The sequence below is a fragment of the Agelaius tricolor genome, unplaced genomic scaffold (genome assembly GCF_023055355.1).
Source record: "Agelaius tricolor isolate 1412-34295 unplaced genomic scaffold, bAgeTri1.0.p SCAF_4, whole genome shotgun sequence".
Taxonomy (NCBI): domain Eukaryota; kingdom Metazoa; phylum Chordata; class Aves; order Passeriformes; family Icteridae; genus Agelaius; species Agelaius tricolor.
Genome location: NW_027269264.1, coordinates 44,566,279 through 44,590,560, shown reverse-complemented (window position 1 = coordinate 44,590,560; position 24,282 = coordinate 44,566,279). Strand labels below are relative to the sequence as shown.

The 24,282-nt window shown below is 38.8% G+C and overlaps 1 protein-coding gene across 1 annotated transcript in view; it reads right to left on the bottom strand.

Moving 5' to 3' along the window:
• The window catches only part of OXCT1 (3-oxoacid CoA-transferase 1), an 84,323-nt gene that overhangs the window by 42,096 nt on the left and 17,945 nt on the right, over positions 1–24,282 (bottom strand). Inside the window, exons 5-7 of the mRNA XM_071425496.1 lie at positions 21,180–21,329; positions 19,398–19,504; positions 13,330–13,390 (exon numbers count right to left, since the gene is read on the bottom strand). Coding sequence (XP_071281597.1) covers positions 13,330–13,390; positions 19,398–19,504; positions 21,180–21,329 — 318 coding nt within the window. The remainder of the gene's footprint in view (positions 1–13,329; positions 13,391–19,397; positions 19,505–21,179; positions 21,330–24,282) is intronic.

Sequence of the window (24,282 nt, the reverse complement as noted above, 5' to 3'; positions counted from 1 at the left end):
CACAGAAAAGGGAGAATTCAAGCAGAAGAAGTACAAACGCCATCTGAGTGCTCCATCTCTCTCTCCCAGGGAACTGAATGATGAGGCACCATATATGGGCTGCCTGCCGTCAGCACTGCCAGAGATGAAGCTGAGCCAGCTGAAGTGACACCAGGATATCTGATGGCTATGGGAATCAGCACCCTAGTGTCTTTGGCCACTGCAAGGCATTGCCCAAGTATCTTCCTAGAGAAGAATGATACTGCAAATTCAATAGGACCATCACTGCGCATATTCACTTCCCTTTCAGGTTTCATATTTCTTTATGAGTTGGCTCTGTAACACCTCTGTAGATGAAGCCTCAAAGAGAAAGGCAGGAGCACATCCATATTAATAATTCAAAGGATGCGTGTGAATTTTTCTCCTGCTCTGCTCTCATCATACCTATGCTTCTGTTCTTTCTTCTCTGTACTCACTGTGCCTCAGGCTTTATTTTGTAACATACAGAAGAATCTTTGTAAACATCAAAAATCATTATGTGTCACCCCACCCGAGAGACACCAACTCTGGCAAAGCACAGAGAGAGAACTAATCAGGGCAGACCACTTCCGGTAGTCTTTGTAATTAGAAAATCAAAATCCTCTGGTACCATTTAGATGGCCTTGATCACATGTGTTCATCTTAAATCTTCATTTCATCTATGAACAAAAAGACAGAAAATGTTTACATCTTTGTAAACATTTTGTAAAAAATAACTATGAGAGACCGTGAGGTCTGACTTCCCTCTTCTGGGACGGCTCTGATGCCTGATTCAAAAATCCTTTCATTGCCTCAAGAGTTTCACAGTATTAGAGATTTCTTCTGGGGATAGTGTTCTTGCAAATCTTCTCTGATTGCTGACAGTGGAAGGAGGATGAATGAATTCAGTCCTTCCTAAACCCTGGTTTATCTGTAAGTACACCCAGAACATAAAAGCTGTTTTCCACTATGATTCACAAGAGCCTTCTGCCATTCCTTTTTGTATCAGCATTCACAGAGGCAGTGGTCCTTTGCTTCACAATATCACTTCCTTCTGTAATTTACATCTACTTTTCCCTTGTAAAGCAATTTTAATTCCTTTTCCTTACAGAAATTCAGCTATTCTTCTAGTTTTATTCCAGAATTTCTGAAGGCTTACAGAGAGAAAAAGGGAACCTTGATAGATATGGAAGTAAGAAAAGTAAATAAAGAAAGAAAAATAAAAACTATGGTTCTTTACCAAAAGTTGATAAGGAAATAATAATGACAAACTATTTATGCCAAAACACTCAAAAATAAAAAAAGCCTTTTATCTATTTCTGCAGCCTAATTATGTACTTTATGATATGTTAAATATTTTCAGCTGGTTTGGTTTTAAATCTCAGTTTTCCTAAAGCTAAGCTTTAACCAAAAACTGCAATTTCATTCCTTACTATAGAAAAAAAATCAAAAAACATGCGCGTATGAAAGAAAAAAAGAGATGGGGAGAGAATCACAGACTAACAAACCTATGCATTTTTAAGTAGCTTATTTTTATACTAACTTTATTAAGTCTCTCTATCACTACCCTAATTATCTTAGTTCATTTCAGTTCTTCAAACTGAAATAATAATCATTCCTAGCAGAACATTAGTAAAATAAAACATTACAATTGGTTAAATGTCCAAAATAACAAGAGGAATGAAAGAAAATTTAGCCACTTAGATGCTCAAGACAAACTCATCAGTACACATCATCAGTTCACTACTGGAAGAGTCAGGATGTCAAAAATTCATTGTAACATTTATAAAATCTTAAAATTAAAAAAAACTTAAAATACATAGTAAGGGCTGTAAGAATAAATTTTATGTGTCTGCATTCAAGATCACAGAAAACTGTGATCAACCAACCATTCATGATGGTTAATGACAAAAAATAGGGGAAAAAGTTAATATTAATTGTTTAGACTGAATTTTACAAATAGCTTTGATATTTTAAAACTGTGAAATATACTCTGAAGACAGTCCACTCGAAATTAAGAACACACTATACAAACTTTCTTAACTACAGAAAAAAGCAAAGCAGGTTACTACTGAGTTCTGCAAGCAGGGAGATGAAACAGAAGATCTTCTGAGTTGAATTCCTTCCTTTTGTAAGATCAGATAGACTGAAAATTCTACTGTCAAAATCCTAAGTAATGGAATGACAGCCAGTCAATATCCATACTGCAAAAGAGACTTTTATAACTTTAAAATCAAGCAACTACCAAATAGCCTTATAAAGGCACATCTTGATCAACAATTACCACATTAAGGTCATATTAGACTTCAAATAGATGTTTTCATAACCTTACCGAAGGGCAGGGAACAGTAAAAACCTGTAAAGTTCATATTTGTCAGAGAATCTTTCACACAGTGAGCCTGGTCTGGGTCTCACTGAAGGTCCACACTGAAGGTCTGCTTAGCCAAATAGCCCTTCTTCTTAGCAACAGGATCTTAAAAGGCAGTGTGGTACTTCTGGTTATATTCTCCCAGCTGCCAGCAATGTGTCAACTGCAGGATGTCCTCAGTCAGAGGCTGGACATACATCACCTTCTTCATAGCTTCTGATGAGCCAGGAACTAATTGTTCTCTTGAAACCCAAGAGACTCTAATGATGCATTTCTTAAATTTGACTATTATGTAAAACATTTCTTATTACCTATTGTAATTTCACTGTGTGCTCCCTTCTCTGTGCCATACAAAAATAGCACACAGGAGTTGTTTATTTGTCTGTTTCATGCTGTTGAAGATCTTATGTACCTTTAGGTTTTCCTTCTTTCTAGTAGACTGTTATCCTCTGTAAACACCACAGAGAAAAACAGTGAGATCTGTTGCCAGTATGTTGTATCTGATGATTAGGAAAGCAAAACTGACATAAATCTCCTACATTTGTCTTCAGGTTTTTCATCATGTGGCTACAGATCCTCCTAAATCAGGAGCCCCTGCTAGAATATACTCAATTCACATTTGTTTTCTCTGCTCTAAATCTCCTCAATTACCACCTCCACTTGTAGTTGCCTCAGGCTTAATCTCCTCTCACACTTCTCTGCACCTGCTCCCTGTTTTCTCCAACGGCCCCTTCCCATTGCACTCATTTGACATCTTCCTCCATGCTGTACTGCTGACAGCAGAGAAAAAAACAGACAGCAGTAAATTACCAGCTCTAGATCCTCACAGACAGCAGCTCCAGGATATATACCACAAAGAAAAGAGGATGCATGCTTGATTATCTGCAAAGGTTATGTATTTGTAAAGCTGTGCGCATGCTTGGAAGAATATGAAAAATTTAACCACCAGTCTCTGAAGAGGTTCTCCCACACCCATAGAACTACACTCCTGAAATTTTTGAGCTAGTCACATATTAGCACAGCAAGGATACGCAATAGTCTTAACTTTCAAGAACATGTTCAAAGTCTGAAGAAATTGACATTTCTCAAAGAAATTCTTCCATTAAATTGATGGGCTTGCTTGTTTGATGACTTGCACTAATATGTCTATATAATTCTGTATCCACTAAAAAGTCAAAATGAAGATAGCTGTTTTCTTACCTCCTTAAATTCACTCATTTGCATTTTATTCTATTATTTTATGGTAAAATTACCTGAATTGAAAGCATGAGAGATTACTTTAAGATCCAGCAGTCCAGCAGCCCCAGCACTGCCAATCAAACCAGGCTCCTACAGCAGGCACACCTAGGGAGTGATTCTTTCTGAAACCCTGTGGTTGCTCTGATATAAGTCATCAGTAACCTCCTGCTGGCTGTGATCACATTTTGTGACTTTTCCTTTCTTGATGAAATGAGGTGATAAAGCACCCAATTTGTATTCAATACCTAGGTTCTCAACACAAAATAAAACATAACCATCCATGTGGAATATATACAAAATCATCTCACATGTGGAGAGAGAAATTTTGGAAAATTGTTTTTTAGATTATGTATTATGTAATTATTTTTCAATCATAGAATTAAATAATGGGAGAAGAGCCAGAAGACAGCAAACAAAACTCCCACAATCTGTGAATATGGTCTTCATTTGCTAAGGGCCAATCAATAGCAGAAGAACCTGTTTAATCCATACTCAGCTGAATAAGACGACTGACCCCATCCCAAATACTTCCACTCCAGAACACAAAAGCTGCTAACAAATAGTAACTGCACTGGAATATAATTTACCATTTTTGCAAACAAAACATATGTTGCTTTAAATACATTATTGCTGTACTTTGTTACTTATTTTCAAATTGCTTTAGATTGACAGTCTTTGAACTTATTAGAAGGTAAAAATAAATAACTTACTTTTTTACTAAAATTAATCACATTTTACCTGCAGTAATTGAACTCCCAAAAAATCCCAACCATAATCACAACAAAAGATTTTCTTACTCACATCACAGAAATGACAAATGAAAAGAGACTAGAAGAGCTCTCATACCCTACACATTCCAAGAAATGTAACTTAAAGGTCAGGAGATAGATTTAAGCTTTACTTTCAAAAATAAACTAAGTGGAATTTAAATACTGAAGTGAAAAGTAGAAAAGTAAAATAAAAATTAAGAAAAAACCCAGAGATTTCATTGCACTATCAAAGGTGGGTTTTGTACTTTAAAATCTATTTAAGTGCAACCAAACCCCACTCAGATTCAAGGAATATCTCTAACTAAGGATCAGACCAGAGCACGTTCAGCAGGAGATACACAGCAACGTAATACTAACATAAAACAATGCATTAGCAGCTGATTTGTAGCTAATTCTGTTGCTGCTTCTCTCTGTTAAGAAAAAGAAGCCCTGCAGGTATTTCAGTAAAAGTAACAAAAAGGTATCTTCATCCGAAAATGGCATGTTCTATGCATACATCTACAAGTTCTCCTTCTTTCAGAAGTTCATTAGAGACCGTGGTAATTTTCAAAGAGTTCTGGAAGCTACTTGACATGCTACTGCTTTGCTTCTCAACAAGGAATTAGTGTGGTCCATTTCACCTTCAGAATCATAGCAGATATCCCAACCCCCCAAAAGGGAGGTTATATTCAAGATAAATAAACTTCTCGACAGTTTTGAGGAAGAAGTTAGTCAGGGTACCTTTCAAGGGAAAAGTTTGAAAGAAAGAAGACAATTGATGTGGCTTAGACACTTTCAACAGACTACAGAAATATAGATATAAAGAGAATGTCAGTAACATATTCGAAGAAGAATTAAAGTTTTCTTGCACTTAATTGTTATCCTTTCTAAAAGGTGCCTGGAAAACAGAGCAATAGACACATATGGAAATTTAAAAAAACCCTAAGAATAAAGTACTTTATAAAAGCACTTTATTATTATTTGAAGCTGGCAGAAACATTTAAATCAGTCCTTCAAACTATAAAAATTGAATTTTTTGCTTATCATAGCCTTACAAGAAAATTCAAATTTCACTAGAAATGATGAAAAATTGTCTTGAGCACAAGTGCCCCTTATCCCACTGCTAATAGAGCCAATTGGCTACATACCTTTCCCATTCCAATTGGGATTATTTCACAGAATCATCTGAGTCAGAAGGGACCCACAGGAATCATGGAATGAAACTCTTAAGTGAATGGCCCATATGGGGATCAAATCCACAACCCTTTGCCTTTCTCCACTTCTTTCAGCAACAAGAAGACTGATAAAATACACTTGACTTATTCCAAAGGTTAAGGAAAAGGAGGAGTGTGCTTGTTTCTCTGTAATAAAATCCAGGAACACCTGTTCAAACATGGAGTTGCTTTAAGATTTGTTTAGTCATTGCTTACTCCAGATGAATCAGAAGTTGCAAACTAAGGATCTTAGTTTATATTCATGGGAATATAAATGGAAGTGCATTTCTACACACCAGACACCCTGAGTGCAAGTTCTCTATAACAGAATTTAATAACATTTTGGGGAGGAAACTAAAAAGAAAAAACAGGAAGACTAGGAAACTGTTTAGGACACAGAAAAGGCAAACTACTCTGTTGCCCTTGTTCATTCTTTTACCATTGCCTGCAGTCATTATTTTACCATTGTCATGCAGAAAAATCAGTATGATTTAAGTCAAGTCAGTCTTGGTATCTCAACCCATTACTTCTCTTTAAAAATTCACTTTTTTATTGAGTAATTCAATAGCATTTGCAGGGGATGGATTCTGCAAGAGCTAAAAGGATGCTGCTAACACCTGAGCTACTGATTCAATTACTCAAAAATTTTCACTCCAGCAATAGTTATGAGGCTGCAGCTTTTCAAATCTCATTATGTTGATCACCTGAAAAGATACATTTGCTTCATGTCAGAACACAATTTTTTGGAAGATTTTCAGTTTGTATGTTAAATCTTTCTCATTCTATGCTAGAAATCTTCATCAGAGATGTTAATAGCACAGAAAACAAATTAATGCTTTAAGACACCAGGATAGATGCTTGTAAATTCCTTATATCATGCCTAGAACTCTCCCATATTTTCAGTCCTATAATAATGCAGGATTTTAAATGCAAAGACAGTTAAGTCATTGATTGATTCACACATACACAAAGCAGAGCTGAAAATTTAGAGCATTTTAAATTTAATTTTCAAATTCTCATAATACAAGACATGAGTACTGTTAGTGAAATATACTTCAAATGCAGCCTATGAGGCTTTCCATAAAATGTTATGAAAAACCCTCTAAATTTAGCTTTAGAAGCAAACAGAGGCTTTCCATCAGTTTCTCCAGCACACTTATTTCCTGGCAATCTCCCATATCTACTGATCAACCGCGAGCTTCCTTTTTCTTGTTCTTATTGAATGTCATATTTGTTCTTAACATATGTGACAAGGATAAAAGGAATTTTTTTCATTGAAGAATACATTCACATCTGCAATGAACTTATGAAGCTGAATGCTGAGATACACATTCATGATACACATTCAAGAAAGTATAATTTAGAAAAGAATAAAATATAAGAGACAGATAAAAGAAAAAAAACCAAATTCAATCTTCCAGCAGTATATTATAAGGAGGTAAAATTACCTGAACAGCAGTCAGCAACAATTTGATCTGCTACGAATTTTAACTACTTAATATTCACTACCTGAGCAACAAAGTGCCAAATCTGAAGCCATTTAATTAGACGTTATATATAAAAGAAAAGCAATTGTAGGAAAAAAGACCAACAACCAGGAAATAAAAGAACAACAGCTAAAAAACCAACACAAAAACCCATCCAAACAAAAAACATCCACAAACCCCACATTGCAAAATTAAATATCAAAGGAGTTTATTCCCCTGAAAATCATAGAACAGTCACAGAATATAATAGGCTGCGTTGGAAAGCACCCATTAGGATCAAGTCAAACTCCTGGCCTGGCAGAAGACACTCCAATAATCACATCATGAATCAGAAAGATGTTAGCTAAACGTGACAAGAACTACCATATGAACTACCTTCTAGCCCAGTACTAGCTATATTCCAGTACTTTTCTAATAATTATTAAAGGGTCTGCGCCACAGCTGTACAAATGTTTTGTTGTTCTATTCTGTTTTTAATAAGCAGAAAACAGAAGCAAGAAACAAAATACAATGAAGAGAAATAAAACCAACAAAAGAGTACTCAAGTCTGGGAGTGGGATTCTTTTTGGGAAACTAAAATTGTTGTGGCAATGGTGTGTAAGTGTTTCTAGGAGCTGATTTTCCAAAACAATACTGGTAGTCCCTGAATTTCAACTCCAATCCTTTTCTGATTTGCTCTTTAATTTACTATGACTGGCATCGTTATAGCTGCCAAACTGGTTGTTAACATTGCTCAGTACTGTAGGAGAAAAGGCATTAAGCTCTTCAGCCTTCATTGTAATCTGCACAGATAATTTTAGTCCCTTCATTGAGTGGTGAAGTATTCTTGGTGTCCCAGTCAACTATGCATGTATTCTTATAAAGATTTCTTGCTACTTTCAAGTATTCTTTTTTTTGTATTGGGCAGGATATTTCTTAGAAGCTTAAGCTTCTTGGTTTGCTTTGGCTTTGTAATGCTTAGCCTCAGACATCTGAGCTTGGATCTCACTTTCTATCATGTTTCTTTTCTGTGTTTGAGATTACAGTGATTGTGATCAAGGTTAAACTCCTACTGCTCTTCCAATACTTCCTCCGCATTGGAAAATTTTATTCTCAAGCTCATTAACATAATCTTTCCCTAACGTCATTTCTTCTTTGCTATACCTCCCAGAAGGTTTCATCAATCCAAGTCTATAAAATCAGTCCTCCTAAGAGACATTCCTGATATTTTTCTATTTTCCCTTCTATATTTTTGAAGAATCATTAGCTTGTATTTCAAAGTTGCACTCCCACAAATGTTCGCTCAAATCTTTCAACTAAGATTCCTCCGGGAAAGGTTATTGTAATGTCTATACATAGTATTTGGGTTATCTAAATTTAGATCCACAGGCATCCCTGACTCAGGATTTAGCCAAGGCCTAGGCAGGTAAATACACTTATGCAGTCAAAAGCCCCAACTAACTACCTACATATTCAAGATACAAAGTTTTCTATGTTTATTTTATACACACACACATACATATATATGTACACACACACTTATATATATAATGTATTATAGGAGCATATTATGGCAACTAGAATTCTACTGTCACTTGTGCTAAAACTAGCTGGTAATGTGGCAGGACTAAGAAGGTCAGTGTCCATCCTGTGACAAATGGGATTCTCAAAAAAAGCCTTTCTCCCACTGCAGATCCATGGGACCCTCCCTCAGAACCATTGCTTAAGCACAGAGACTCATCATTGAGCAGTTAAATAATAGCAACAAAAGCTATAGCAACACAAAAGCTCAGTGGCTATAGAAGGACTTTAATTCTACATCTGTGTCTACTTATTTCTATTTCATTCCATTCTGTGTCTGATCTGTGGTTTGACAGAAACACACACTAATGTAAAGTCTGTGCCTGTCCCAAAGCCATCCTCTACCAGGCTTCACTTTTGAGTTCCATGGCTGAAGCATCCAGGTAACAAAAAGTTTCTACTAGATGATTGCTTCACTTTAACGTGGTACTTATAGGTTTTTTGTAGTACTAACTGTCACTGCGCAAAAATCTTGAAGAATTTTTCAGAAAAGGGCTGTGCATGTGAGGGAAGTTTTGCCATTGTTAAAGCATTTGGAGGTACAGACATACACACAAAAAAAGGTTCATTTCAAGTTTCCTCAATAAAACCAAATGCCATGATTTAGCACAGATAACATGATACAAATAGCTTATTTCAGTCTGATTCTGTCCCTTAGTGCCATGCAGTTCATTGTACCTGAGAAAATGGTGCTCACTGATGTGGCTGTGTTGTTACTAGGCAACCAGAGATAAAATGCAGGGCTTAATGATTTTTATTTAATGCATTTTTATGAGAAAGTACACTCTCTTTTTTTCCCTCCCTTGCTATTATTTGAGGTGTAAATGTTATTTACCCAAGGAGATATATTTAGCCATCTGCTGTGATCTGAACAAGAAAATTATTCAAACTGGATATTCAAACAGCCAGTCAATAAATATTTCTAAACATATTGACCATTACCACTACCAAACATTTTCACGGTGGCAGTGGCTGAGATCTCAAACCACTTCACCAATGAAAAATATTCAGTAGGTCTCACAGCAGAGAATAAAAAGAAAACACGTAAGAGCTCAGAGTCATTTGGGACAGTTACTGACATTTATGTACTCTTCTGTGGCAGAAAGCAAGAGCCCAAGCCTATATCACCCTTTCCCATGTTATCATGACACCACATCTGGCAAGGTCACACCATGTGGCTTTGGGTAGCCCCAATTCCCTCCAAAAAAAGAGGTGTCATGACCAAAAGCCCCAGTGAGGCTCTGCTCAGATGTGTCTCTACAGGGAGATAGACATGTTAAGAAGCACCCTGTTATCACAGCCCTAATCCCAGGAGTCAAGGCACACATCCAAGAGGCCTTCCTGCAACTCCAAGCTGCCTCGCAGTTCATCTCCCAACACAAAATTCTATGGCTCTGTAGAGGGTCCTGACAGCAGTGACACCTTCTCAATTCAGTTTCACCTTCATTCAACAGTGTTGGAAGTGTTACCACATCTATAACATCACACAACCTCTCAAGTTTTTTCACAGGCCATGCTCTTCCTTTCAGTCTTTACAAGGGCTGGTGGCTTGTATGTAACTTCTGACCATTGAGTTTCTTTTGTATTGGCCAATTGCTCAACTCTCCCATCTTTGCTACAGGAGCAGGAAAATGTTTATAGCTCTGAAAAAACAATCTGAAAGCCTCAGGCTGAGTGTGTGCGTGAGAGCTCAGGTTCAAACAAAGCTACAGGTCTGGCTGCATGCTTAACTGCTGCAAGCTGAAGCGAGAAGCAATGAACTCCCTGCATCATTTCACTTTTATTTATAGATAAAGCCAAAATAACTGATGCTACCAACATGATTGTTTAGCATTTGTCTCTGCAAAGGCTAACTTCCAAGTAACAGGAATCATGCAATTCAGTGGAAATTTTTTTTGACCTTTAATAATGGGTCACCTTCAAATTAAAGTAGAAATTCCACTGGACTTGGCACAGTTACATTTTTATAGACAGTTACCTGTTCCTCATATAACCCATCTTATTTTCTTGATAGCAGATTCTATTCCCTCTCATTAGATAAACAAAAGAGATGCATGCAACAGTTCAAAAAATTTTGTGCAGATCAGTAAGCACTTGTTGCATTTAATTAGAAGCTTACAATCAATGTATTTCTGATCCCAAAATGAGTACTGATTGGCTACTTCTGACCATTTCCCTATTCAAAATAAACAAGGCTGAAAGTTTAATCTGCCATTTTAAAAATCAGTAATTCTTCACTGTGTGTGCCAAATATAACAGGTAACAGTCTGACTTCCTCCTTCTTCAGACACCTCTCTGTGCAGCCAATCTTGCTTCTCACAATACAGGAGACTTTTTAAGCAAACAATAGCTATCAGTCTGTGAGTCTGAGAAGTGGGGGGTTTTTATCTCTTATCTCTTTTTCTTTTCTTTTATCCTTCACATCAACAGAATTTGTCTGCCTCTGAATTGTTACAATTATTAAGTGTCTGTCTGTACTTCAGATAAGAGTGTGTAAAACACCACACAGACTAAAACTAGAGAACAGCATTAAGTAAAGAAAAAAAAGTCCCTCATTGTGTATGCATGTCAGATTTCACATCTCCCCAGGTAAACTTTGCAGGACATGTTAACAAATGTAATTGATTCCCAGTTAACTTCCTGTTTTCAACAAGTTCACAGATACATTGAGATTGAATTTCCAGTAGTTTATATTTCATTAGTATCTTACTATGCCAAATGCCATTCCATATTTGTATCAATGATCAGAAACTAAAGTAAATCTCAGCAAGTGGGAAAACAATCCTAAAACCCCAGTTAATCACTTTATCTTTGAAGACAAGCCTGACCTGCAGCTATTTTGATGAAAAGGAGCAGAGTTGGCTTCACGTTTCTACTCCTAGGCACTAGAACTGTCTGCTTAAATTCAGTTAAATGTTCAGTCAGTTACAGAAACAGAACTGGGAACAAGCACCAGAATCTGGAAATCCCTCCTGCCAAGACAGTATCTGAATTACTACTCTTACAAACCCTTTTCTTCTCCCTGTAAATGGGTTTGAGAATTTCAATCTTCAGCCTTGACCAACTTTAACTAAGGAGTCAGGCAAAACTCAAATTTTTAGTTGCCTCAGTTCCCTATTGATGAGCTAAGACAGCTTATACTGCTCAGTACTGAGGATGTACTAGACACCATACAGAGGTATTTCCTTCTGATTCCCTGGGTTTTAACTCTTACACCCAAACACAACATTCTGAATTCCACTTTGAAAGAGTGACATTTAGAAGTTAAGTCAAAGATGGTTCAAAATATTTGTCCTAAATCTGTGGTTTTGTATCTTCATCTAATTTGTCCATAAAAAACAGAATTGCAAAGTAATATTAATAATGCATCTTGCAAAAAGATTGACCTTTTTTTTAAATGGTATTGAAAATGCAGTAAGACTCACAGTGGACACAGTTCACAGCAGATCTACTAACAACTGATAAATGGAATTACAGCAAGAACGATGTCACATCAGCTGCTCACTGACAAGAAAATTCTACCCTATCATACATGGATAGAAGAGCAGAAAGAGAGAAAGAGATGGAATGTAGGTGGAAGGCTTTGATCTACTTAAATTCTTTAAATGCTAGACTGAACAAGGTATAAAGGACAAGTGTCTAGAAGAAAAGATTCTTTATTTAATTTTTAGATAGAAAAATACTTGAAACCTTTCTTAAAAACAAAACATGAGAATCTTTTGCTGTATTGGCACTCTAAGTCATGGCAAATATCATGGTATTTTTTGTGATAGTTCTGTAAGGCACAAAGAAATAACTGAAGTTCCCAAATGTATTATCCAGAGATGCTTATATAACAAATATATTTTCCAAATAACATCTTACAAACAAACAAACAACAAACAAACAAAACCCCAAGCCAACCCCCAAACAAAACAAACAAAAAACCCTGAAGAAATAACAGCCTCTTCCATAAACCATTTACTAGAAATAGTCCAGAAGAGTTTGTCTTGATCTTACTGCCGAACTGCATTTAGCTTTTATTAGGCATATAAAAAAATTTAACAGAGAGTGAAGAAAAAGCTAAGAGAGCAGTCTATCTTTTACATATTGCTATGCCTTAGCAACTCTCCAGGCACCAATATTTTTTCAGAATAGACTGTTTCATGTTTTTAAATATTATCATTTTAGACAAAGAAGAAGGGCAAAAAGATTGGAAGAAACTTCTAGATCAGCTAGCTCATCCTCATTCTCAAGACACAGCCAAATGTCTGTATCTCATTATGGACTGATATTTATGTAATTTATTACATTTTAGAGACCACAACTGTGATAGCTCTGTGGTTTGCCTAATCTATGTTGTTATGTACTTGATTTTATTTTCAATAAGTTTTGCATTAAGTCTTATGTGAATCTTCTAAGCCTAAGCCTAAGCCTACTCTTTTCCTCTTTCATCCACGTATTACTTTATTTAACAAATTTGAAGGCTCTTGCTTTGTTTCCCTTTCAAAGGCTGATCACAGCAAACACAAAGTCCTGACCAGCATCAGTTGTACAGCAACAAAGGAATTGCTCACCAAAGCAGAGCACAGTGCCAGGAGAAGGCAATCCAAGGGGAGAGGTTAGACCAATGACCCTGATTTGAAATCCCCCCAGCCTGTCTCCAGAATACCATATAAAATAAAAGGGTATGTTGACTATACCAGTATAGGGCTTACTATATTTCAATTCCCTACCTCTACTACAGTGGTTTTTGCAGCTTTGCACATAGGTTGGTTGAAGTTTCTTGCAGTTTTCCTGAAAAACAAAACAAAACAAAAAAAAAAAGAATAAATATTTAAGGCCAAAATAGTACAATGAAAGACTTTTCAGAGATAAGCTACTAGAGGAATGTCTGTATTTTAAGCATCACAAAGCTTTTTGCCAAATAGATGAAGAACTAATAAAAAAAAGTGTAAGGGAGAAAAAAGTATTGTGGAATTGTGTAAGATGCATCTGAAATGAAATCATATTTTTCTACATTAGGAAGTATTTATTACAGCTCTTTCAACTTTAAATCAGCACACTGTTTAATTGAAATTGGGTATGTTACTGATGTCTTTATTTATCGGATCCAAAAGCAGCAGCAAGCTGGACTTTGTACAACGCCATTATTTCACTGCACAAAGAATGAAATTAATCTCCAGAGGGGACCAGTACCAGGCCTAACAATCTCTCAAGTAAACTTTCCTAACCCAGACTAGGATTTCGGATAGCACTATACCCGGTAGTAAATGTAATCCAATTTTCTTAATTAAAAAGCAACAAACAAACAAATAAACAAAAAAAAAAAAAAAAAAAAACCACAAAAAAACGAACCAAACAAAGAAAACCACCAATAAACCCAACAAGATAAAAAAACCCAAACCTCTGCCACATTTTGGCACTCACTCTAAGACCCTGGCATTCACCCTAAGTATTCCCACAAAGCATTTCTGTACCAAGGAAAAAGAACCTCTAGAGAATAAAAGCAACACTTAACATGTATACCTTCATTGGCAACTGCACCAAGATCCTAGGAGCACAGGGGAAATAAGTGACTTGTGTCAGCCACTCCATGTGTTTTTCAGAAAACAAACAAAGCAGCATGGCACATTTAAAAATTAAGAAATACTATAAAGGCTTTAGTGGCCTTCCACTGCTACCTTCTCAGCATTTTTCTATGTTAAAAAGCAGAATTCTTGAAAATTTTTCTTCAAAATCCATGAAACCAGGCTTCAAAACAAGATAAAACCTCCTTTCCCACATCGTTTTTCCACAGAAACATTTTTTCCCCCTGACCATCCTTATCTCACAGCCTCACAGAATCATTTAAGCTGGGTAAAAGCCCTCAAGACGAAGGAGTCCAGCCTGCGGGGGCTCTCCCCCAGCCTCCCTCCCTTCCTCCCCCGGGGCCAGCACCGTGCCCGGCGCCGCAGCCGCTCCGAGCCTCGGGGCGCTGCTGCCACCGCCTGGCTCGGGGGCAGCGCCGAGGGACACGGCCAAGGCCCGGCACCGCCGGCAGCTCGGCCGGGATCCCAGCACACATACCGACACCATCACAGCTATACCCAAAGACACCTATCTTGGGCAAACCCCGTTTTATTGGCAATATATAGCAGCTGCGAAGCCTCTAACAAAGGGTCAACCCTGTCCCGGGGGCATCAGGCACAGCATCACCAGCCGGGCAAGGGAGGGATTATCCCACTCTGCTCTGCACTGGGGCAGCCTCACCTCAAGTGCTGGGGGCAGTTTTGGGTGCCACAACATAAAAAAGATACTAAACTGTTACAGATTGTGCAAAGGAGGGTCACAAGGATGATGAAGGGCCTGGTCTGTTCAGCCTGGGGGAGACTGAGGGGGCACCTCACTGCAGTCTTCCTTGTGAGGGGAAGAGGAGAGGCAGGCACTGACCTCTGCTCTGTGGTGACAGTGACGGCCGAGGGAATGGCCTGAAGCTGAGTCAGGGAATTGGACATCTGAAAAAGTGGACATCTGAAAAAAGTTTTTCACCCAGAGCGCAGTGGTCACAGCAACAGCCTGATAGAGCTCAAGAAGTGTTTGAACACCGCTCCCAGGCACAGGGTGTGACTTTTGGGGATGGTGCTGTGCAGGGCCAGGGGCTGGACTTTGACGATCCTTGTAGGGCCCTTCCAACTCAACATATTCTGTGATTCTATGAATATCTTCTTCCCATGGGTCTTTTTGGTGGCTATACAGACCCAAAAGAAGTATGTAACAATAAGAAACAAAAGGAAAATACCCCACAGTGTGAATTTATACTGTCCTCTGAGAGACGAAAACAATACTAGTTAGTAGTGATTCAGGAAAAACTCCCCTAAACTAGGCAGAGTAGCAAATGAGAAGAAAAATAGAGATAGAAAAACTGAATTAAAATAGCTAAAAAATGGATACAGATGGGGGAAAGGAAGATGACAAAACTAACAATTCAATATTTCATCCCATGTAACTACTTTTCTGAGCCAAAGACTTTCTCTAGATTGTAGGGGCTACTCTTGACAGTAAAAGAAATTGATATAAAATTATTTTTACATAGGGAAAAAACTACAAGAAAACATTTCATAATGTTAATTTGACATTAAGAAGAGCTAATGGTCTCTAATCTGACATAATTTATAAAAGCTTCTGCCATTTAAACTGTTCTTGAGTTAGGTAAAGTTGTTTCAGAAGCAGCAATCTTTTACAGGATCAAAGGCTTTATTTCTAAAGAACACACCATCCAGAAGTTTTATGGGATCAAAGGCCTTATTTCTAAAGAGCACATCATCCAGAAGAAAAAAAAAAAAACAGAAGCACTACACTACACTTATTTTCCAACACAGAATAATGTTACTGAGATAGCAGTAGGAAATTCAAAAACTAGCTAGACAAATTTGCATTTTTATTTTAAGAAAAATTTCTGGACATTTAGATTCAGCAATGTCTACATAACATTCCATTGTTCCACTGGATTTCTAAGTCACCCAAAGGCATGACATCTTTTCTCCCAGAGGCAAAAGATAGCAAACTAGCTCATAGCAGACTAAACCAACAAACTACATCCACTACGTATCCAGTGATATGAAGATGCAGAGACACCTCAGGTATGAGCTGAATTTAGGTATTGCAGAACCAGTTGAAGAATGAAGAGATGACCTGACATGACTCTCACAGAAGAGGCTCTGACTCAGGTCATTCCTTCAACATTTCCGCTTCTTTGTCAGTAGTCTATTTTCATCACCAACAAGCCACGTATTTGCTTGTAAAGCCGAGGTGCATGGGGTTAGAACAACTAGCAGAATGGGACCAGGTGAAAAGGGAGGGGAGCCAAAGGAGACAGACAAATCACTCTCCATGATATTTGAAAAGTCATGGCAGTTAGGTGAAGTACCAGGTGACTGGAAAGAGGGAAAGATGATTCGCATCTTTATTATATAAAGGAGGACTCCAGGAACTACTGACCCGTCAGCCTCACCTCTGTGCCTGGGGAAGATCATGGCGCATACTCCTAGAAGGTGTGCTAAGTGACAGGGAAGACAGGGAGATGATTTAGGACAGCCAGCAAAACTTCATTTCTGTCAGCCAAGTCCTGCCTAACCAATATAGTGGTCTTGTATGATGGAGTGACTACATCAGTGGATGGGAAATGGTTATGGATGTAATTTATCTGCACTTCTGTAAAGCTTTTGACATGGCTTTACAGCCCCACAACATCATTGTACCTAATGTGGAGAAAGATGGATTCGACTGCATAGTTTGGTAGATGAGGAATACATTCAACAGTCACACCCAGAGGTTAATGATCAATGGCTCAGAGACCCAGTGGACATCTGTGACAAGTGCTGTCCCTCAGGGGTCTCTACTGGGACCAGGGTTATTTGATATCTTCAGTAATGACACAGACAAAGGAATCAAGTGCATCCTCAGCAAATTAGCAGATGACACCAAGCTGAGTGGTGCTGGTGACACTTCTGAAGAGTGAGATACCATCCAGAGGCACCTGGACAAGCTGGAGAAGTGGCCCTTGGGAATCTGATGAGGTTTAACAAGGCCAAGTGCTGGTGCTGCTCCTGGGCTGGGACAACCCTGGTACCAGCACAGGCTGGGCATGAACAGCCCCAGAGCAGCCCTGCCCAGAAGGGCTTGGGGGTGCTGTGGGTGAGAGGCTGCACATGGCCCAGCCATGGCACTCACAGCCCAGAGAGCCAAACGTGTCCTGGGCTGCATCCAGAGCCCCGTGGGCAGCAGGGGAGGGAGGGGATTCTGCCCCTCTGCTCTGCTCTGCTGAGACCTACCTGGAGCACTGCATCCAGAGCTGGGGTCCTCTGAACAGGGAAGACAGGGACCTGCTGGAGCCATCCAGAGGCTACCAAGATGATCAGAGGTCTCACACAAGGAAAGGCTAAGAGAATTTGAATTGTTAAGCCTGGAAAAGAGAAGGCTTCAGGGTGACCAAATTACAGCCTTCCAGTACCTGAAGGGAATCAACACAGATGGACTTTTCACAAGGCCACGTAGTGACAAAACAAGGGAAAATGGCTTCAAGTTGAAAGACGGGAGGTTTAGTTTTGATATGACAGAGAAATTCTTTACTGAGGGTGGTGAGGAAATGTAACAGGTTACCCAGAGAAGTTGTGGATGCCCCATCCCCAGAAGTGTTCAAGGGCAGGCTGGATGGACCTCTAAGCAACCCAACTCAGTGAAGTGTCTTCCTGCCCACAGCTGGAGGCTGGAACTGGATGATATTTAAGATCCCTTCCAAACCAGGCCATTCTGGGATTCTCTGACTATCCACAGAAGCACTAGCTGATGCTGTCCCTAATGAGCCCCAAGAGAGGTTAAGACCTTTCTTAGACAAAAGCTAACCATTGTTCAGTGGTGCAGAATAGCACTCACTCATGAAGATGCCTGAAATGAAATCCACCACAACATGCTGTATGGGACAAAAGATCTAGGACCCATGAAGTAAAACTTTAAAAAAAACAACAAACCAAACAGTTTTAAAAGCAGCTTTCTAAAGAAGTTGGTGCCATTCTGAATTCCAAGAAAACAGCATACTTTGATGTATGAGAATAGGAAAAAAATTAATGCCAGCCTGTGGTCCAAGTAAGCGTACCTTACGTACACTTACACTTACATCCTCTAAATTTATAAAAGCTCTTAGCTTGACAGTGATTAACAGTTTGGCAGACACACCATTGCTACTGGCTTCACACTGTCACAGGAAACAGCTATGAATAGTACCACACTGCTGTGAAAGTGATAGCAGACAGCAAGTTATAAGATGACCCTATGTTTCTCTGTTCTGTGTTATCAGATAATCTTGTCTCATCCAGAAACAGAATAGGTCACTGCTTATCATAAGCATGTTCCTTTGAGCTAGCAATATTCTGTATGGAATAGGACACCAGATGATGATCAGTTTCCATCTTCAATTAGTTACAGTGGAAGGGAGGAGTCAAGATTTTTAGTTCTTCACTCCAGATAGAAGTAGTATCTGTTATCAGCTGTATTGTGTGAATATGGGAGACATAACGAAGACTTCTGAAAGGAACAGCAAGAAGGAAAGGCAGAGAGAACAAGAGAACATAAAGAAGAGGGGAAAAGGAGAACACAACCAGTCTTTCCATGGAGAATGAAAGAACTTTTGAGAGGTATCTACTATGCATCAGTGTGCATCAGTAGAAAGATACAGGATAAAAGCACAGAGAGTAGTGACTCAGGATCAAAGACAGGGCCAAGGGGGAAGAGAGTTTCCTGTATTCAATGTACCAGACCCTAAGGAGAGCAGTTTAGCAGTCAAATTCATCTGCACACATACAAGAAAGGTCAGCTTTCAATCAGAAACCATATTGTCTTGCCAATGGGCAAGTCAGGATGCCAAGTGTTGGGCAAAATAAAAACTGATTTATTAATTTTCAAGTATTTTAGTTTAGTATTAATTATGTGGCTATATATATATATATATATACGCATAAAGAAAAGCATTACTTTATGGGTGTTAACTTATACACATATTTCTCAGTTGTTTTTCGGTCTGCTGTGTCTCATTTTTAACTATGAATGCTTTACTTCATAGCTATGTTTGAATTCTCAAAAGTCATTAGAAAAAGCAATTACATTTTGGTGTTTTATAGCAGTGTAATTTGACAGTAGGGGAAGACAATATGAAAGAATGTGAAATCAGTAAAACATTATTTTGCCATAACACAGGAGACAGGACTCTCCTTCTCATTCATTACCTAAACTGTAAAATAATCTTTTCCCACCAGTAAACAAGTCATACCTGAAAATTATGTTGCCTGCACGATCAGCCTTCCATGCCTTCACAAGAGCAAAATCTCCTGTAATAGATTTCTCTAGAATAAAGTGACGGCCATCAAACTCCCTCACCTATAGAGAAAAGTCCAAAATTGAGATGTAGGTTTCTTCCAACAGATATCACATGTATAATAATACTTATTTTAGGGGTTAATTTTGCAGACTATTATATTTCAGTTTCTTTTTGTACTCTGTGAAGTTTTTACTGAAAAGCTGTATGATAACAGAGAGGCATGGAAACCCCAGTTTTATCATAGTGTCTCTAGGGAAACATCATGAGAATCCATATTCCTCCAGCTCCATCTACTGGAATTAGACATGCTTTGTCCTGCACATCTACCAGCTAATAAAAAACTGAAGTGCTAAAGCAGAATAACTGAAAAAGGTCAAAAGCACTGCCCACCACCAAATCCAAAATTAATTCAATTCAAGACAGACTATTCAAATCATGTCATCTAACAGGCTGAGTTTCATTTGGTTTTCCCTGTATTAATGACCAATATTTGGAATGAATGATACTGTGCCTGAAGCCAAAATATGGAAGAGGGACAGAACTAGTCTTTCAATCCTATAAACAAAGTTGAAGGACCACCTCTGTTAACAATGTAGAAGGTAAGAGTATACACAAATATTACTTGAGAGCTTTTTAAAGTTGCTGAAAGGGGAAGTATGAGAAAAATGTATCAGATGTCAGTCTGCCAATACCATAAAAGGAGATCTGAGCCTTTATAAAATGATACTTCTGTGCAAAATGGATGTCAAGAATGGAATCAACAAATCGTGCTAGTCATGTTATTAGCACTCCATCATTATTAGACTGAGGAGAGTTAGGGAGATTTTCCCACAAATGTCAAAACAAAATAAGAAAAATGTTATTAAAATTATAAGCTGTTTATTGAACAAAACATTGCTCCAAATGGTAAGACACCATAATGATGTATGCAGTAAAAAAATTACGGGAATATAAAAGATTAAGACAATGTATAGCTACTGCAAATAGTCATGTATAAAATATATGAAAACCATAGGTTAGGGTGGAATTACCTTTACCCGAGAAATGCTCTTGAGGTGAAATTTAATGCTGTATGCAGCCTAATTGGAACACACAATATTAGTCCCACCCATTTCTTCACGAAACATTATGACACTGAGACATCTCTTCCTTTCTCCAAATTCTACATCCAATTTCAAACTGAAACCCTTGTTTCTCCCTTGACAGCCACAGTCTTTTTATTTCTTTCCAATTTTAAAAACTGAGACTAAATTGCATTTCAAATGTTGGGAAATGCATTTCCTGAAATTTGTGTCAACTGAGCTCTTGCCATTTAACATGAGAATGCCCCATTTCTTCTAAGGCTGAAGCTCCATGTGCAGCTGCAGGGCTGCTTACTGCGTAGTGCAGTATTTAAGGAGCACCTGCCCTACCTAACAGGTTTTACTTTGAATTTAGTTTGAATACACAGCAAAAGAATAGTCATGTGAAGAGTAACTCAGCAAGGCAGGCTTTCACTTGGACCAGGTCTTGATGCTAAATCACTCTAGAACTGTAAAAACTTCTTCAACACATCACAGAAGACACCAGTAAGCAATGGAAGCAAAGCTAGTGCCTCTGGTACCACAGACATCCAGTTAAATGAGTACAGTAAGTTAAACTTAACTCCTTCCTAAGCGCCTGTTTATCTTGTAAATATGTTGGAAATTAATTTTTCAGTGCTGAAGGCTTCCTAATGGCAATCAGACCTCTTACCTCTCTTGGCTGGCTGGCAATGGCAATGGTGCCATCTGTGTTGTACTTGATGGGCGCACCCCCTTCCTGCACCAGCGTCCCATAGCCAGTACTGGTGTAAAATGCTGGGATTCCTGCTCCTCCTGCTCTAATACGTTCAGCAAGTGTACCCTATGGGAAAACACATTTAAGAAATCGTCATTTGGGAACAACAAATCGAATTTTGATGAATGGCTTGCATTAACTTTATTTTATATCCTGTTCATTCCTTCTGCACAAAGTAGACAGGTGTGGTCACCTATTTCTTCCTCACATTTTAGCTTTCCCATGTGGGACTAGTACTGGATATGGAAAGAAATGCTTGACACACAGTCATGAACTACTCAAGATGACACTGTCATACAACCACCTCCCAAATGCCAGGGCCAGCACTTGGCTATGTCTCCTCTCTTTCAGTTTTTTTCACAACCAATTATTCTTTGTTTCCCAACCAATTATTCTTGAGAATAGTACAGAGTTATTTTTCTCTTTCCTACCCAGCTACATATCCTAGAAGATTTTTTTTTCTCTAACAGATGTACATTCTTCAACATTCTAAGAAAAATTTGAGAACCCATTCCTAGTAAACAGCCAAGCATGGCAGATTGAGAAAGAAAGAGGGAGTCCAGTAATTTGGGTTGCCCGTGCCAAGAATACCAAAAAGCTAACAGAGCAGTTTTTATACTCTCTTTGACAACCCCGTCTGCACTCTTCTCTATGTCCAGCTATAGTACAGGATGCTAACAGCAAAAATTTCTCATTTGCCTTAATTATGGACTTATGGACAAAGATGTGTGTTTGCTTTTCATTAGTGTCATTTCCCAGATTTTTTATTAATATTCTCCTGGATTCAAGGTAAGACAAAAATATCATGGTCAATTACCCAGTTTAATAGATTTTATTTTCCCCAGTTACCCTGCAAGAAGCACAGTGGCCTCTGGTTAGCTTTCAAAATGGTGTCAAGAGGCAGATGCAAGCCATGCAATGATACAGAGTCCTGTGTTCTAAGAAGCCTTATCATTTCAAGATCTCACCGTGTTGCACCTTACTGTGCAACAATAATACAAAAGTCTCCCACTTTGCCTAAGGTTTACCACAGTATTTTAGGAGAGACTATTTTTCTTGACACAAATATTTCAAATCCCCACATCTCTTAGCAGGTAATTAATTCACCTTACTGTTTCCCCTTATATACTGTAGACGCATTATTTCCACGCTGGATCTACATAACTTATCTCTAGTCCACAGAGCCAACTACATGTCTAAGGAGTTCATGGTCACCCAGGTGAAAGTACTGAACATTAAATAGGAAGGAAAAAATGCATTGTGAGATTTGTGACATTTGAAACATCAGACATGACAAGTGTATGGCTATTTTCAGGTCTGCTGACTGGGTATAAAAGGAACTGTTCCACTCATGTCTGTAATTCTAAGAAACTTTCTCTCACAGCATCCTCACAGGCAAGCTCAGGTAGAGTGGACTAGATGAGAGGGCAGTGAGATGAATTGAGAACTGGCTGAATAGCAATCCCAGAACATTGCAATCAGTGGCACAGGATCTAGTTGGAGGCCTGTTACTGGGGTGCCTCAGGGGTCAATAGAGGGCCCAGTATTGTTTAACTTTTCATCAATGACTTGGAGGAAGGGCAAATGCCTCCTCAACAAGTTTGCTGATGACACAAAGCTGGGAGGGGTGGCCAATACCCCAGAGAGCTCTGCAGCCCTTCAGAGGGACACTGGCAGGCTGGAGAGATGGGCAGAGAAAAACAGTCAGAAGTTCAGCATGGGAAAATCCAGGGTCCTGCACCTGAGGAGGAATGATCCCATGCACTGTACAGGCCAGGGGCTGGCCTGCTGGGAAGCAGGTTGGCGGAGAAGGACCTGGGAGTCCTGGTGTCAATGAGCCAGCAGTGTGTCCTTGGGGCCAAGGCCAGTGGTGTACTGAGGTGCATCAAGAAAAGCATCCTAACAGGAGATGGGAGCTTCATTGTGGGAGCTGACTCTGCCCCTCTACTGAGCCCTGGTGAGGCCATGTCTGGACTGCTGTGTCCAGTTCTGGGCTCCTCAGGACAACAGAGAAAGGGAACTCCTGAAGATGGTCCTGGAGTGAAGAGTAACAAAGATACTTAAGGGAATGGAGCATCTCTCTTACGAGAAAAGGCTGAGGGAGTTGGGCCTGTTCAGCCTCGAGCTGAGAAAGGGACCTTATCAATGCCTGTAAGCATCTGAAGAAGGGGCATCAAGAGGAGGGACCAGGCTCTGTTCAGGGGTCCTGAGCAACAGGACAAGAGACAAGGGACAGATGCTGATGCACAGGAAGTTCCACCTAAACATGAGGAAGAAATTCTTTACTGTGACATTGACCACACACTGGAACAGGCTGCCCAGAGAGGTCTTGTAGTCTCCTTCACTGGAGATATTCAAGCACCATCTGAACACAATCTTTGCCATGTGCTCTGAGATGACCCTGCTTGAGCAAAGAGGTTGAACCAGATGACCTGCTGTGGATCCTTCCAACCTGACTGATTCTGTGATTCACAAGAGATGGAGCTCAAGATACCAATCTTAACAAAAACTTAACACAGTTGTTTTTCTCAGACATTTATATAAATAGATGTTTAAAGCCCAAATTTTATGTGTCAGCTTTGAAAATGCCACACACTAACATGCTGTAGTCTTTGAAGTTAGAACACCAACTTCACAGAAGCTGATCTCAATAGAACATAACTGATATCAATGATTTTAGGATCTCATTGCATTCATGCTATTTGGGTAGCGTGCCAGTGCTAAAATAATTGAAAATATGGTGCTAAAAAGTTTTAAATTTGCTTATAACAGTATACAAAGAATAATTTTGCTAAGAGTTATGAACAAGCCAAAAACGGTTTTATCTCACAATGAATGAAATCTCCGAATTTGATTCCTGCCCACTAGATGGCAGGCATTGCACATGCAACATCCCCCAAACCTGCCACCAAGATGGGAACAGAACAGCTTCTTGACTTCCTTCCCTTTATATGGGGCCACAGTACTGAGCGTATTTTATGCCTTTTTCTACCATCTCCATATGTGAGTGTATATATTT